Source organism: Pezoporus occidentalis, unplaced genomic scaffold (genome assembly GCF_034315485.1).
Source record: "Pezoporus occidentalis ecotype Australia unplaced genomic scaffold, CSIRO_AGI_Poc_V1 ctg18, whole genome shotgun sequence".
Classification (NCBI taxonomy): domain Eukaryota; kingdom Metazoa; phylum Chordata; class Aves; order Psittaciformes; family Psittacidae; genus Pezoporus; species Pezoporus occidentalis.
In genome coordinates, this window is record NW_026913640.1 from 3,563,620 (window position 1) to 3,580,414 (window position 16,795).

The 16,795-nt window shown below is 43.2% G+C and overlaps 1 protein-coding gene across 6 annotated transcripts in view; it reads left to right on the plus strand.

Moving 5' to 3' along the window:
• The window catches only part of STARD13 (StAR related lipid transfer domain containing 13), a 300,610-nt gene that overhangs the window by 272,620 nt on the left and 11,195 nt on the right, over positions 1 to 16,795 (plus strand). For all 6 annotated transcript variants that reach the window (XM_062615055.1, XM_062615056.1, XM_062615058.1 and 3 more), the window contains 4 exons: positions 1,812 to 3,190; positions 4,535 to 4,708; positions 6,754 to 6,913; positions 10,384 to 10,582. In XM_062615055.1, coding sequence (XP_062471039.1) covers positions 1,812 to 3,190; positions 4,535 to 4,708; positions 6,754 to 6,913; positions 10,384 to 10,582 — 1,912 coding nt within the window. The remainder of the gene's footprint in view (positions 1 to 1,811; positions 3,191 to 4,534; positions 4,709 to 6,753; positions 6,914 to 10,383; positions 10,583 to 16,795) is intronic.

Consider the following 16,795-nt stretch of genomic DNA (forward strand, 5'->3'; position numbering starts at 1 on the left):
GGAATGAAAATAGCAGTTGCCACTGTACAAAAGCTCACCTCAGCTGTAGATGCTACCCCAACTACCCAGGACTAGTCCTCCACCCCAGACCTCCACGGCTGCCTTCACTGCCTTCCTTTTTTAATCATTATTTTAAGCAGCATGGCTTTTTATATGTTCCTGAAACATATAAATCTTGTTAGATGTACCTGGCCTGTGAAGTTTATAGATGTTTACTTAGTTCTCACTGCAAAACTAAGTGCAGCACTGGGTATTTGCTGTCTAGGTTTCTTAAATGTCTCACACTGCTATAGTATCCAGCTACTTCCCAGTCTTTACTGTTCTTAACACCATCCCTGCAAGTCAGGATTCCTCTACTTGGACCTTTCAACCTCATTTTTTCCTAAACAGTCACTGTGGACAGTTCAGTGCACAGGCAATCTGCCCTGCAGAAACCAAGAGGCATTGATGGAACTCATGAGCTCCCTAACATACAGCAGGATTTTATTCTTTACTTGTAAAAGTAAAGAATAATTCTTACTTTGAGGAAGTGTGGACTGGATGACCAGGTAGTGAGGTGGACTGCGAACTGGCTGAAGGAGAGAAGCCAGAGAGTTGTAGTCTATGGGGCTGAGTCTAGTTGGAGGCCTGTAACTAGTGGAGTGCCTCAAGGGTCAGTACTGGGACCGGTATTATTTAATATATTCATCAATGATTTAGATGAGGGAATTGAGTGTACTATCAGCAAGTTTGCTGATGACACTAAGCTGGGAGGAGTGGCTGACACGCCAGAAGGCTGTGCTGCCATCCAGCGAGACCTGGACAGGCTGGAGAGTTGGGCAGGGAATAACTTGATGAACTATAACAAGGGAAAGTGTAGAGTCCTGCATCTGGGCAGGAACAACCCCAGGTTCCAGTATAGGTTGGGAAACGACCTGCTAGAGAGCAGTGTAGGGGAGAGGGACCTGGGGGTCCTAGTGGACGACAGGATGACCATGAGCCAGCACTGTGCCCTTGTGGCTAAGAAGGCCAATGGCATCCTGGGATGTATTAGAAGGGCGGTGGTTAGTAGGTCGAGAGAGGTCCTCCTTCCCCTCTACTCTGCCCTGGTGAGACCCCATCTGGAATATTGTGTCCAGTTCTGGGCCCCTCAGTTCAAGAAGGACAGGGAGCTGCTGGAGAGAGTCCAGCGCAGGGCAACGAAGATGATTAAGGGAGTGGAGCATCTCCCTTATGAGGAAAGACTGAGGGAGCTGGGTCTCTATAGTTTAGAGAAGAGGAGACTGAGGGGTGACCTTATTAGTGTCTATAAATATATAAAGGGGGAATGTCACAAGGATGGAGCCAGGCTCTACTCAGCGGCAAACAATGATAGGACAAGGGGTAATGGGTGCAAACTGGAACACAAGAGGTTCCACTTAAACTCGAGAAGGAACTTCTTCTCAGTGAGGGTGACGGAACACTGGAACAGGCTGCCCAGGGAGGTTGTGGAGTCTCCTTCCCTGGAGACATTCAAAGCCCGCCTGGACACATTCCTGTGTAACATTATCTAGGTGTTCCTGCTCCGGCAGGGGGATTGGACTAGATGATCTTTTGAGGTCCCTTCCAATCTCCAGCATACTGTGATACTGTGATACTGTGTAAAGATTCTCGATTCAGTCTTTAGAATTAAATGAAAGATGCTGTTGTGAAAGGACTGATGACCAATCTTTCATAAACTAGGATCAGGGAGACTTTACCACCTGTCATTCACACGGAACAGCACGATCACATTAATTCAAATAACAAGTAAAAGCACCTACTTTTAACATGTGCCACTTGCTGTTTTCCAGAGTGAAGATTCAGATGAAGAAGACCTTTGTGCTATCAGTAATAAATGGACTTTCCAACGAACTAGCAGACGATGGTCTCGGGTGGACGATATTGATGTTTTGCTTCACCGATCAGACAGACATGGATCTTCTGGGGACATTAAAATGAAAAATACAACAAGCAGCGAGAGTGTCCTCACAGATCTGAGTGAACCTGAGGTATCTTCTATTCACAGCGAGAGCAGTGGGGGAAGTGACAACAGGAGTCAATCCGGCATCAGCAGTGCTGCCAAGGAGACCTGCGACTGCTCTGGCCAGCATGATGTAGAAGGCACACTGGTGCAAGACTCCACTGTGATAAACACCACCCTGTCCCCCAGGGACAACCTGAAGAATGACAAACCAACACGAACAAAAGCAAAAACCTTTCTAAAACGTATGGAGACACTAAAAGCAAAAGGTGTGCATGGAAAACTAAAAGGCTTGGGGAGAACGGATCCTCTAGAGATAAGTGGACCTGTTCTCCAATATGAACCAAAATCCTTGAAAGACATGCACTGTGTACAGATAGTCAATGGCGATCTCAAAAACTTGGGACAAAATTCAGTCAAAAGAGGACTTTCCTTTTCTGCCAAATCCAGCAGTGACAGCAGTCAGTCTGAAAACAGCAGCAGTGGGGTGAGCACACCGTGCCTGAAAGAACGCAAATGCCATGAAGCAAACAAGAGAGGTGGAATGTACCTGGAGGACCTGGATGTTCTGTCAGGAACAGCCTTACGGCAAGTGGTGGACCAAAACCGCAAAAATGAATTTCATTCCCAGGAGAACTTGGTTGTGCATATTCCCAAGGATCACAAACCAGGGACCTTTCCGAAGGCACTTTCTATTGAAAGCCTCTCACCTACAGACAACAGTAACAGTGTAAACTGGAGGACAGGCAGCATCTCTTTGGGAAAGCAGAACTGTTCTACTCCAAAAGAGTCTGGATTGATGGCTTGCTGTCCTAAAGAGAGCAGAATTAGTATTTATGACAATGTGCCAGGTTCCCACTTGTATGCTAGTACTGGCGACCTCCTGGACTTAGAGAAAGATGTACTTTTTCCTCATTTAGATGACATTTTGCAGCATGTCAGTGGACTCCAGGAGGTAGTAGATGGCTGGTCAAAGAATGTGTTACCAGGTCTGCCAGTCGATGATGTGTCAGTCAGGGAATCTCCATCGTTGCCTTTCCAGTCGCCCACACAGATCACGCTTGATTTTGAAGGAAACTCTGTTTCTGACGGCCAGACCACACCGAGTGACATGGACAGAGATGGAACATCCCTGAATGAATCTGAAGCCACTGTTGTTAGGGACAGGAGAGACTCTGGGGTGGGAGCATCACTCACAAGGCCGAGCAGGTAGGTAGCAAAAATTTGTACACAACCCCATAGACTGTGAAATACAATATAATGGGAGTCAGAAGGTGCAGGGTATTATTACAGTTGTACTCATACTGTATGAGGATGGGGAGTTTCCAGGGAAGGGTGTGACTTTGGGAGGAGGGACATCCTGCTATGGAAATTCTTATGGCAATCATTGAAGAACTGGTTTAACAGAGCAAACTAAGGCATTTTTTTCTCTCTCAATCCACTGTTTACACACTATATGTTGTGAGATGTATTTTCAGTTTGTTTTCTGAAGTTATGCACCCCAGTATTTATGCGTCAGTAGCCTTGTGCACTTTTTTTATGCACTGATCTGCTTTAAAAATGTGTCCTTTTGTGTTCAAAGAGAATTTCCCTACACTGCCCCAGACCCTTATATGATGGCATGAAATGATGGTATACAATGAACTTCTTATTAAAAGTGAAAAGTTTGCAGACCTATTCTAAGTCAGGGGGATGAGTTGAGTTAAGGAAGCATGGCCCTGGGTAAAGGCCTTTTTAGATCCATACTCCTGTGTATAAGGTGGCTTTGTATGTGAAAAAGCAGTGAGAAAATACCTGGTATTTTCTGTTCTGCCATCAGTCTTGTCATGTCCTCAAAGAGGATTCTGCTGTGCCATGGTTTATTGCTGTCTTTGCTTGCTCACCACCATCACAAGCAAGTGAACTCGAGGAAACTACTGAGTAAATGAGCAGTGCCAGGGTTTTTAGGATTTGAGCCAGAATTCATGTTTAGCAAAACAAGAAACTGAAAGGAGTTTTTTTCTGATGTATCCAGTATATAGAGAAAGTGCATTGGAGTAAAGAGAAGATGTGTGTGGCTTCATAGTTTTGTGGTTACAGCTCTTGCCAGGGAGACACAGGGTTCAATCCTTTCTCCAAAAAATCCTTCAGTATTTAATAGCAGAGATATTTGGAGAACCTCATCTCCAAATACCTCGGTGGTCAGGCCAGTCCCCTGGGAGGTGAGGGACCAAGCATCAAATCCTGGTTCTGAGTCAGGGAGAGAACATTTGAATCTGGATGTCCCATGTCCTGTTAGAAATGTGTGGGCTAAAGGGCATAGCAGGCAGCACTGCTTCCCTCAGTACACAGACAGGACCCACACTCACTTGTGAATTTAAAAGTAAAAGTCAAAACTTGGGCATTTCCAAAATTAAAGAGATTAAGCAAATTGTTTTATTTGTCTCCAAGCTACATTTTCTTTCACTTGACAGATCATGAACTGTAATGTGTGTATGTTTATGTATATTTATATATATTGCCCATCTCCATCTCACAGTATACCATCTTCTTCTATTGTTTCCTTTGCTAAAGGCGATTACGATGGCATAGTTTCCAAATCTCTCATCGCCAAAGCCACTCCATCGCATCACTTCACATCAGCAATCAGTCAGCAGCCCAACTGAATCTGCTGCAGAAATTCTCTCTGCTTCGCCTTACTGCTATCATGGAAAAGTACTCCATGTCAAATAAACATGGCTGGACTTGGTGAGTACCATCAATAACTGGAAAAAAAGATATTTTTAGAAGGAAATAGTTTCTCCTAATTCTGTTATTCTAATACTAAATTCAGTAAATTCAATTAGGAGGAGCAATTTACTTCAACTGTAGAATTTGAAACTGTCCCTTTTAATCCATCGCTGCCTAGGGAGTCAATGACAAAGTCAGAAATAGATCCTGGATATTTGACTTCATTCCTGTTCTGTAACAGAGAGACAACCCTGTCTAACAACACTCCAGTTACAGAAAAATAAACAGGAGTAAGAGAGAGTGATTAAAAGTAGGAAATGTTTACAGCAAGTCTTCCCCAGAATTCATTTCACTATTTGAAAAGAAACAGCTGGTGCTGATACCTCATGTATTTGATATTGTTTTGTTTGTGCTTTAAAAGAAGGGTTAAAACAGTTATGGGACTTTGCAAATCAAAAGATGCAAGTGTCAGCCTAGGCCTGGACACGTGTTAGGGGGAACTTGCAGCCTTAGCAGCTGTAACAGCTACCTGGTCACTCAGAGAGGGGAATGAATGCTGGCACTGTGGCTCCTTCCTTAGCAACATGCCACAGAAACCTGCATGTTTAATAGTATATGAACCCTGATGGGCCATGCAGACTGGTATATACAAGAACAGAAATGGGTGTAGACAGGAGATATAAGTATCTGAGAAAAAATCAAAAGGATAACAGACATTTTCCCCACTACACAGAGACCCTGAGTCCAAAACCAATATGACTTGACATTTACACTGTGATTTCCATGTTCAGAGCACTTGACCAAAGTCCTACTGCATTCAGCTGTGAGCTAGATAAGAGCAGTTTTCCTTTAGAAATGGACAAATAAATACAAGGAACTACAAGTGAGATTCACCTCACTGACATCAGCCACTCCAAAAAGCTGTAAATCTAATCTAAGCAAGTAGGGTTGGCAGTCTGTGGTCAGTAGAAAATGACAGGCGCCTCATTCTATCCAAGGCTGAGGGTTTGGGTCACTCTGTAGGGATACCTCACTCTACAGTGCATATAGGGCCAGCCTGGACTGATAATTCTTTCCAAATCTCCATCAGAGAGCTAAAATTCATTAAGATGAACCCTCAGATTGCTGTTCTCCTTCGGTACAGCCCCCTGCAGCTAGCTGAAAACGTCTGTACTGAAATGAATCTCACCTTAACTAACTTCAAATAAGAAGACTAGAATACAGCAAATTCTAGATTCTGGTTTGTGCAGAGATTTTCCCTCCTGACAAGTATTTCCTTAGTTTGTATAATCAGTCTCTAAGGATTTATAAGAGTGGGACCCTAAATAGCTGTACAGTTATATGCTTTACTCCTTCAGTAGGTCATTTCATCCAAGTTTTATCTCCTTCCCACACAGATGAGAACAATCTTTGTCACATTCAGGTCATACTCATCTTTCTTTTTTTTTTTTTTTTTTAATTCCACTGCAGTAGTGACTCCCACAAAGGCAATCCAGTTTGTTCTCCTTTTCACCATCACTTTGGGAAGAAAGCAAGTTCACCAGCTTCACTCAAGTTACTCAACTGAAATAAATCATAAAACAACAGGATGAATCTGGCACATACAAATTTCCCACCATCATTTATTACTGTAAATTGTTAGTCAATAGAAATACTAAATCATGTAACCAGTAGTATAAAAATCATTCAGCATGTTAAAGGACTGAATCTCCTTTTCTTTTAGATACTCTCTCCACTATGCTTTGCTGTGCCATCCCTTTGAATCCCTAACAGATGCTATAAACCATGTTGGCTTCAGCTGGATGACAACTGCATAGTAAAAGTTGTTTGTTAGAACAGATTATTATGCTATATCTTAGAGCCAGGGGCCAAGTACTTTTAAAAGTTGTCAAGAAATCCATCAGTTATATTGATTGTAAAGTGTCCGTGTATTATGCATTAAACATCATTTCACCACCTTCATAAAAAAGGCCCTAGTCACCCCTTTCTGCCAGTAGTGTTACTCAGAGAGACTGTGTAAATACTCTGATACTTTCATGCAACCTGTTTATGTTAATTTTCAGGGCTGTGCCAAAGTTCATGAAAAGGATGAAAGTCCCTGACTACAAGGACAAGAATGTCTTTGGTGTGCCTCTGATAGTTCACGTCCAGAGAACAGGACAGCCTCTTCCCCAGAGCATACAACAAGCTCTACGCTACTTACGGAGCAACTGTCTGGATCAGGTACGAGCATTACTCCAGGGACTTGGTTGATTTTTTCTGAAAAGCCACCCTAAGCAAGCAGTGGTGAACCATTTTGTGTGTGGTCCCAGAGTTATTTGAAGGTTGTTACGTCTCATGTTGTACCCAGTGATCTCCTCTAGTGATTTAATACTTGATGCCAATACTAATGGTTTTGAATTTTGAGATTTGTATCCAGCTTATCTGTTGAATTCATGCATCTGTAACAGTCTTGCTGATTTGTATGCTGTAGCCTACCTCAAAGAATGACATGAGATCTTCATGTCTATTGAATCAGACCTGGGAGGAGATCAGGACTCTCAGCTTCTACCAATATATCTGCACTGCTTATGCTTGACTGTTGCCACTGAGGGTTAACTACATTCACCATTTCACAAGATAGGGTACAAAAGGTTTTATTTACTTAGCAAAGAAAGAAACGTCCAAGAAGAGAGAGCAAACTCAGCAAAATATTCAAAGTATTCTGTTGACAAAGTCAGATGCATCCAGATAGAGTCAGGTCAGCAGGGGTTCAATGCCAAAGCCATTATGGTACATTTCCTTTTATAGTGTGCTTAGCTGCAACAGGCCAGGAGGGAGACCCTCATACTCAAAAGTATTTCAGATTTTTTTATTGCCTTTAGCTGTAGAACAGGGAAATACTGATCATGCTTTTACTGTTCTTCTCCTAAGGATGAGGGTATGTATCTTTACAAATATAGAACTGGGAGAAACCCTCTTGAAGATACTGTTCAGTCCTCTGTTATTTTTGACCTCATGTCATATTACCTCTTCCATAACTGCTTTTAGATAGCTGGAAGTACAAAAGGAGCAACTAGCATTTACTCCACAGACCTTGCTGGTTTCTGCAGCTCTGAGCACACAAAAAAGGTAGAAATAGCAGGTTCTGAATCTTTCCATTTTATAATAATCATTCTGGTTGTTGTTCAGGTTGGTTTGTTGGGTGACAGTCATTTTACAGGAGAGTAAAAGCGAAGAGAGAGAAAAAGGTCTTCAGAGATTTGAGGCAGTCAAAAGGAATGCCCATAGCCTGTCTTAGACAAATATCTGCTCCAAGAGGGCAGCTTTACTTGCTGGGAATCATCATAGCTATGTGAAGGACCATTTCAACTCAGCTTGAGTTTCCACTGAGAGTGGAATTGAGAAAATGCTGAATAGAAAATGAAGGAAGAGTAGTGCAGATTGGGACCATTTAAAATATCTTTCCACCAAAAACCTTTCTAGGCTAAAACCCTCAGGGCAATTCAGCTTCTTCACTTTACAGTCACTCCTGTTTCTTCCATTTAATTCAGTCTCCTAATGCCCAGCCAGAGGTCTGAGCAGCCTCCGGTTTCTGCCAGAGTCTTGCTTATGTGTCTCTTCCATGGACTGCAGAAGGCAGTCTAGAGTCTCAACAGACACCAGAGATTCTACCACAGGCACTTGTTAAAGCTGAGGTTGTTCTAAATTACTGTAAGGTCTGGCTCCTGGCCCTGAAATATCTAAGAGGGTATGGAGAGCCTCACCATTATTTGTAGGATATATTATTCAGTTTTCACTTGTGAAACAGAAACCACGTTGCCTTTTTTGACTGCATCCTTATTTCTGTCACACATCATATGGCTACTTGCAGGGCAGATGATGCACAGTGTGAGGGTAGTAAAGAGATTGAGCCAGCCTAACGTCTGATAAATCACTAGATTTGTAGTCCCATTTTATTTACAGAATGAGTCTGTAATATTGCAAAACAGAGCCTAAACCGTCTTTTTTTCTATGAGGTGACTCTTTTGATTATAATTTTTTCCAAGAAAAAGGGAAATTGGAGTTTGGATAATTACCATTAATCAGAGATAGAGATTAGCAGACTGATGTGTAGCAGGAGATTGCACAGATGAGATTTGACATCTGACCCCTTGAATCAGACTTAGCTAGAAGGTTTTTAAGGGATACTTTCTATCAGAAAAAGAGAACTGAGCCTCTGCTCTGACATTTTCCTACCACATACCAAAACTGTTTTTTGTTTTCGTTTCTTTTGTAGAATTATCATCTGTCCTTCTGCATTTTCAGCACACAAGAAAGAGAGAAAGTGAAAACCAGATTAAAAGAGCTGGATGCACTTTCTTATATTCTTTTATCAGAAAAAAGAGCAGAGCTTCACTTGTTAACAGAAATATAATACACTAATGGACGTACACAGGGCACACTCCTGTTCTCTACATCCTACACATAAATTTAGCTGGCAAGTGGTGCTAAATTCATCAATAAGAAGACATAGCAGAAAAGTTGCCTCCCAGCCAGTCTGGTGTAGCAGCTCTTTGCCATACAAATAAATGCATTCCCTCACAGAGCTCCAAAGTGTGTGATTTATGTAATTAGTGTCATATATTTCTGAGTTAAGAAAAGTCCTAAATATAGGTGAGCAGCTGGGGGGCGTTCTAGGGAAAGGAGGGTGCTGTCTGAACTCTGTGCTGGCAGAAGTAAGGGGAAAAAGGCCAGAAGACATCATTTCCTTGCCTTTACACATTTTTCTTGGTGGACTATGCCACACAGAAAGCTGAGCTGACCACCAGTCAGTCAGCAGGCAGAGACAAACAGAAGTCTATAATTCCAAACCTGAAATGTGCTTTTTTCTTAGGTCTTTCTCAATATTTCAACTTTTCCCCTGCAAAACTGAGGGAAAGTAGTATTAACACTTCCCAAATGAAATACTGTAAACCCTTTTGGGAGTAAATAACGTGGCTGAGGCTCATTCCAGTGGTGAGAAGGACATAAAAGGGCATCACTGCCTTGAGGGCATAATTTGAAGAATTACAGCTTCCTTTAGAGTAGAAAGCAAACAGGATAAAAATGTATCTTAGCGACACAGCACAAGTAATCCCCTTTATGGCCCCTGCTTTCAAATTGGGGTTTTCAGTGAGATTTGGGGGAACTGTTGTAAGCAGAGAGCAAGAAGGGGAAAACATAGATTTGGTCTTGATTGTAAAGCTCTACCAGGATGTGCTAGTCTTTTGCCACAGCATTTGTTACTTACCTGAGCATAATATTTTCTTGTTAGTCTTCAAAATATATACCCAAACAAACATGAGGAACCAGATTCTCAGCTGGAGTAAATCAACAGACAATCACTCAAGCCAAGCAAGCCGCACTGATTTGTATCAGCTGAGCATCTTGCTTAAACTCTTTAGGCATCAGGGAAACCATATGCACTCTGAACTCTCTCTAGAATGGGATACAAGAGCACTAGCATTATTAACTCCTACACTCCTGCCATGAGAGCAGGTGTTTGCCTGCAAGACTTGTGGGCAAGTCATGACCACCGCGTTTGTACTTTTTCCATGTTGTGCTTAGAGGAAAATAAGTAACCCAAGCTTTGGTCATGATCAAAGTCCCCTACAATGGATTTTATATAGAGAGAGATTCTTTAAGTAAGTTTTTTTTGTTTCTTTACTCACTTCAACTTTGTGCCTTCTTAGGTGGGTCTGTTTCGAAAATCTGGAGTGAAATCCCGGATCCAGACCCTACGCCAGATGAATGAGAGCTCACCAGAAAATGTCAGCTATGAAGACCAGTCGGCATATGATGTGGCAGACATGGTAAAGCAGTTTTTCAGAGACTTGCCAGAGCCTCTCCTCACAAGTAAACTAGGAGAGACTTTTCTACACATCTACCAATGTAAGTTTCAATGTTTTAATTATTAGAAAAATTAGAAAAATATTATATACTATATAAAAATACATTGTAACTAATTTTGGTATGTTAACACTATGTGGGTTTCTTTCTATTTACCTTTGAGATGCATCAAAGAATCTCTCTGCGCTCAAAACCTTTAAGAGATTTTTAGAACCACCTAAAGGTTTTGATATCAAAATACTAACAATTTTCATGGAAAAACAGCATTCAAATGTTGAGAACATTTGAAACTATCAGCCTTGCAATCAGAAAGAAGCCACAGGGACAGGAGGCCATGGACATGCCTCTGGAGCTCAGATAGTCTTTTCATCAATTCTCCAGGATAAAGGGGAGGACCTTAAAAAGGCTAGGAGGACTAGCCAAGTTAATAAATGGTTAGAACAGTGGTGTCATAGTCAGGGGTTTGGGTATTTAGAACATGGGACCCAGTTTAGGAGTGTGGGTCTACTGGGGGCTGGTGGAGCTGGTCTGACAACAAAGGGGAACAGCGGTTTTGGTAGGAGGCTTGCCAAGCTGGTCAAGGAAGCTTTAAACTAGATGTGCTGGGGACGGGGGGCATCATTCCATCCCAACACATCCAGTCAGTTGCCAGCACCTATAATGAATGCTCAGAGCAATGTAGAGATATTCCAGCCACTCCAGCCAATGAGCCGGCTTCATTTAGAGCTCAGCTCAGATGCCTCTATACAAACACCTGTAGTATGGAGAACAAACAAGAGGAATTGGAGATGTGTGCACATCTATGGGGGTAAGATATAATAGACATCACAGAAACATGGTGGGATGGCTCCTATGACTGGAGAGTTGGGATGGAAGGTTACAGGCTCTTTAGAAAAGACAGGCCTGGCAGATGGTGAGGGGGGGTTGCCCTTTATGTTAGGGATAGGCTGGAGAGTATGGAACTCTGTTTGAGGACAGGTGAGCAGTCAAAAGAGAGTTTGTGGGTCAGGGTTAAAGGGAATATAGCTATGGGAGACATTACTGTGGGGATCTGTTACACACCGCCTGATCAAGGAGAGCCTGCGGATGAAGCACTCCATAGACAGATAGGAAAAGCCTCACGCTCACAGGCCCTTGTTCTCATGGGTGACTTCAACCACCCTGACATCTGTTGGAAGGACGGTACGGCCCGGCACAAGCAATCCAGGAGGTTCCTCGATTGTGTAGAAGACAATTTCCTTCTGCAAGTAATAGAGGAGCCGACAAGGAGAGGTGCCATGCTTGACCTCGTGCTCGCCAACAGGGAAGGGCTCGTTGGAAACATGACGCTCCAGGGCAGCCTTGGATGCAGCGATCTCGAGATGGTCAAGTTCGAGATCCTCAGGACAGTGAGAAGAGCGTGCAGCAAGCTCACTGCCCTGGACTTCAAAAGAGCAGACTTTGGCCTCTTCAGGAACCTGCTTAGTAAGGTTCCATGGGATACAGCCCTAGAGGGCAGGGGGGGCCAAGACGGTTGATATTCAAGGATCACCTGCTACAAGCTCAGGAGTGTTGCATCCCAACTTGAAGGAAGTGCAGCAGGAGGGCCAGGAGACCTCCTTGGATGCTGAGGAAACTTTGAGGGGAAAAAAGAGGCTTATAAAAGGTGGAAGCAAGGACAGGCAGCCTGGGAAGAATACAGGGATGTTATTCGGGAAGCTAGGGACCAGGTTAGGAAAGCTAAGGCCCAGTTAGAATTAAACTTGGCTAGGGATGTGAAAGATAACAGGAAAGGATTCTGTAATTGCTTTACAAATAAAAGACAAATTAGGGACAATGTGGACCCTCTCTGGAAGCTCTCAGGGGAATTGACTACCCTGGATTTGAAGAAAGCTGAGGTTCTGAATGACTTCTTTGCCTCGGTCTTCACTGCCAAAGGCTCTGACAGCACCACCCAAGTCTTGGAAGGCAGACACAGGGACTGTGAGAATGAAGACCTTGGGCCCACTGTAGGAGAGGATCTGGTTCGAGACCATCTTAAGAACCTGAACATGCACAAATCTTTGGGACCTGATGAAATCCATCCGTGGGTCCTGAAGGAGCTGGCGAATGCAATTGTTAAGTCACTGTCCATTATATTTGAGAAATCATGGCAGTCAGGTAAAGTTCCCGATGACTGGAAAAAGGGAAATATAACCCCCATTTTCAAGACAGGGAAAATGGATGACCCGGGGAATTACAGACCAGTCAGTCTCACCTCTGTGCCTGGCAAAATCTTGGAGCAGATTCTCCTGGATGGCATGCTAAGGCACATGAAAATCAACAAGGTGGTTGGTGACAGCCAGCATGGCTTCACTAAGGGGAAATCCTGCCTGACCAATTTGGTGGCCTTCTATGATGGGGCTACAGAACTGATGGACAGGGGTAGAGCAGTTGATGTCATCTACCTGGACTTGTGTAAAGCGTTCGACACTGTCCCACAGGACATCCTTGTCTCTAAATTGGAGAGACATCGATTTGATGGATGGATCACTCAGTGGATAAAGAACTGGCTGGATGGCTGCACGCAAAGAGTTGTAGTCAATGGCTCAGTGTCCAGCTGGAGACCAGTAACGAGTGGTGTCCCTCAGGGATCGGTGTTGGGTCTTGTTGAACATCTTTGTCGCTGACATGGCCGATGACACCAAACTGTGTGGTTCGGTTGATACCCTGGAGGGAAGGAATGCCATCCAGAGGGACCTTGACATGCTTGTGAGGTGGGCTGATGCCAGCCTCATGAAGTTTAACCATGCCAAGTGCAAGGTCCTACACCTGGGTCGGAGCAATCCCAGGCACAGCTACAGGTTGGGCAGAGAAGAGATTCAGAGCAGCCCTGCGGAGAAAGACTTGGGGGTGTTGGTCAATGAGAAACTGAACATGAGCTGGCAGTGTGCGCTTGCAGCCCCGAAAGCCAACCGTATCCTGGGCTGCATCAAAAGGAGTGTGACCAGCAGGTCAAAGGAGGTGATCCTGCCCCTCTACTCTTCTCTTGTGAGACCTCACTTGGAGTATTGTGTGCAGTTCTGGTGTCTTCAACATAAAAAGGACATGGAACTGTTGGAACAAGTCCAGAGGAGGGCCACAAGGATGCTCAGGGGAGTGGAGCACTTCCCCTATGAAGACAGGCTGAGAAAGTTGGGGCTGTTCAGCCTGGAGAAGAGAAGGCTGCGTGGAGACCTCATAGCAGCCTTCCAGTATCTGAAGGGGCCTATAGGGATGCTGGGGAGGGACTCTTCATTACGGACTGTAGTGGTAGGACAAGGAGTAACGGGTTCAGACTTAAAACAGAGGAAGTTTAGACTGGATATAAGGAAGGAATTCTTTCCTGTGAGGGTGGTGAGGCATGGGTTGGAATGGGTTGCCCGGGGAGGTTGTGAATGCTCCATCCCTGGCAGTGTTCAAGGCCAGGTTGGGTGGAGCCTTGGCTGACATGGTTTAGTGTGAGGTTTCTGTGCCCATGACGTGGGTGTTGGAAGTTGATGATCTTAAGATTCTTTTCAGCCCTAACTATTCTATGATTGTATGACATAAAAAATGCAAAGACTTATGTTTTTGACAGATTTCTTTGAACTGTGGGCCCATTTCATAGAATCTCAGACCATTTTGGGTTGGAAGGGACCTTCAGAGCTCATCTAGTCCAACCCCCCTGTAATGAGCAGGGACATCATCAACTAGATCAGGTTGCCCATAACCACATCCAGCCTGGCCTTGAGTGTCTCTATGGATGGCACATCTACCATCTTTCTGGGCAGCAGACATGCAGGCATCTCAATATAAGTGAGTCTTCTGGGCATGGAGAATTGTTATTTGACCATAAGAACATGTGCCTTTGCAGTCCTTTTACTTGCCGTGACTTTCAATTATTTACCTTTTCATTATAGTCAGTAATGCCTACATGCAAGCAACAAGCTGTTTTCATTTAGCTTTTATATAAGGATCTCACAGAGAAAATAAAAAAGCCAGTGGATTTCTTCATTTTGGTATAAGCAGCTTTCAGCAAGAACTGCAGCTCAAATGTATCAGAATGATGAAAATTCTTGTAAATCAGGAAATTACTGTGTATCTTTTCTCCAGACTTGAGAGAAATAAACAGTGAGGATACTGAGAGGCCAGAGGAATTAGAATTTTTCCTGACAGTGTCCATTATGAAGGTCAGTCAGCCAGTGCTCTCTCAGATACAGAACAGCCTACCCAGCTAGCCTAAGCCAAATAATTGGATGCACTAAAGAGAAGTGTGTCTAGTCTTCACTTGCAGACTAGACACTTCACTTGCAGACTGGCACTTTCATCTGCCAAAACAATAGAAAGTCATTTTTAAACACTGTGTAATCCCAGTGCTAGGGAATTTATGTTACTTCCGTTGCCTTCCTTTACTGTAAAAATCTCTCTTATGGCACATAGTCACTAATGTATTTAACATAACAGTGTCTTGCAGCTGGTAGAGAAATGCTGTGATCCTGCATGTGAGAGGCAGCACTGCAAATAAGTTCAGTGGACTTGGTCATATATGACATCTTGGGACAGAAGTGAACATTTGGCACCTAGTCCTGGAACATCATTTCCCCCTCTTCTTTCCTGATTACAAGTTGCAGTTCTTGGCTGTCTATGCATACATTGATAAGCTTGTTCAGAAAAGAAACAGCAACACTTAGCGATAATAAAATGGCAATCACAGTTGTTTCTGTAGTGAAGAGGCCAAGGAGAGGATTGCCCACTAGAAGGACATGTTCTACATGTCCTTGGAAACAAATGACTTTCAGACTATTGTTTGATGAAAATTTGAAATGTCCTATCTTGGCACAGGAGAGACTGCAAGTAAACTACCACCTTGCCAAAGGAAGAGAGATGTGGCAGATCTCAATGTCACTGGTGGTGGGGAGCTCCCCAGGTCTGACTCCGGAGCCTGGCATTCAAATTCACAACAGCCATGAGGCTGAACGGTGAAAGGGTGAAACATCACTACCAGCTGACAGAAAGATGTAAATAGTGGCACAGGTGGACTGTAATCCTATGTGGTACTGCAGTAGGAAGTCTGAAGAACTCTTTTTACACTGACTGGGGGGGGGGGGGGAGCTGCCAGGAAAGATTTTCTTCAACTGTACCAGTAGTTTAAAATATTTCAGGTAGACTTGAGGATGAGTCTCTTTAATCCAACATGGGAACAGGAAAAGATGAGCTCTTTAGACACTGGAGACAAATGTTTAGGTTAAGAATTAGTAGTGAGGTTTTTTCCATGCAACCAACAACAAACATATTTTTCTGGTTTAGACAGTACTGACAAAACTCCTTTCACAGAAAGAAAAATGTCAAAAATTGGTGGGATACCAATTGTCTTTCATAATGTCTCCAATTAAATAAATCTGTAGCTGGGAGTTTTTCTTCCTTTTCATCCAGTTTAAATAATTATTAATGTGAAGTTAGGAAGGATTTTTCCTCTCTCAGTATATTGGCAAAGGATTTCTGATCTTCTGGGGTGCACTAAAGATCTTTTTACATAACCAGAATGGCTTGATTTGCTGTAACACAGAGGCTTGGGGAAGAAATGACTCATGTAGCAATCTATGTGGCATAGCATTGGTGAAACATTTTCCATTTCCCTAAAACTCTCAGTTGCCTAATGTTTATCTATGACTTGAAGTCTTCTCTATGCATCAGGCCCACTACTACACAGTGCAGGTGAGGAAGTACCAGAGGTTATGTGGGGAGAAAAGACATGTTGCATGGATTTAACAAGGGCTCCTCTGACTTCTCGGAAAGACCTGGCCTTGTCACTTCTAGAAAATTGGAAGCACTGGACTGTGTTCAGTTTGTCATTCATGTCTGAAAGCTTTTAAAATAAAGTGCTTGTACAAGGCTAGCAGGCAGAGCTTAAAAGCTGGCTGTTCCCTCTACTGTAAATCTGCTTTTGTTCTTTTTCTGTTCGATTATATAGAGCATATGTAATACCCAGAGGACGGCTCCAAGTCTAAACTGAGAAAACTTATGGTAGTTTTAGAAATGGATCTGTCTGAAGTGCTATTTAAGCATATCCATTACTTTCATTAAACTCTTTTATGGTTTAGGGCACAAGTAGAAGTATTTTCCTGAAGACTTTTTAACTGTCTTCCCAGGGGCAAAAAGAACTTGAAAAATACCATAGCAGCACTGAGTACTGCTCTCCCTTCATAAACTTTAAATGAAGTTCAGTCTCTTTTTGGGAGAACAGCCTCTCAAATGAACAGATAAATGTCATGCGCT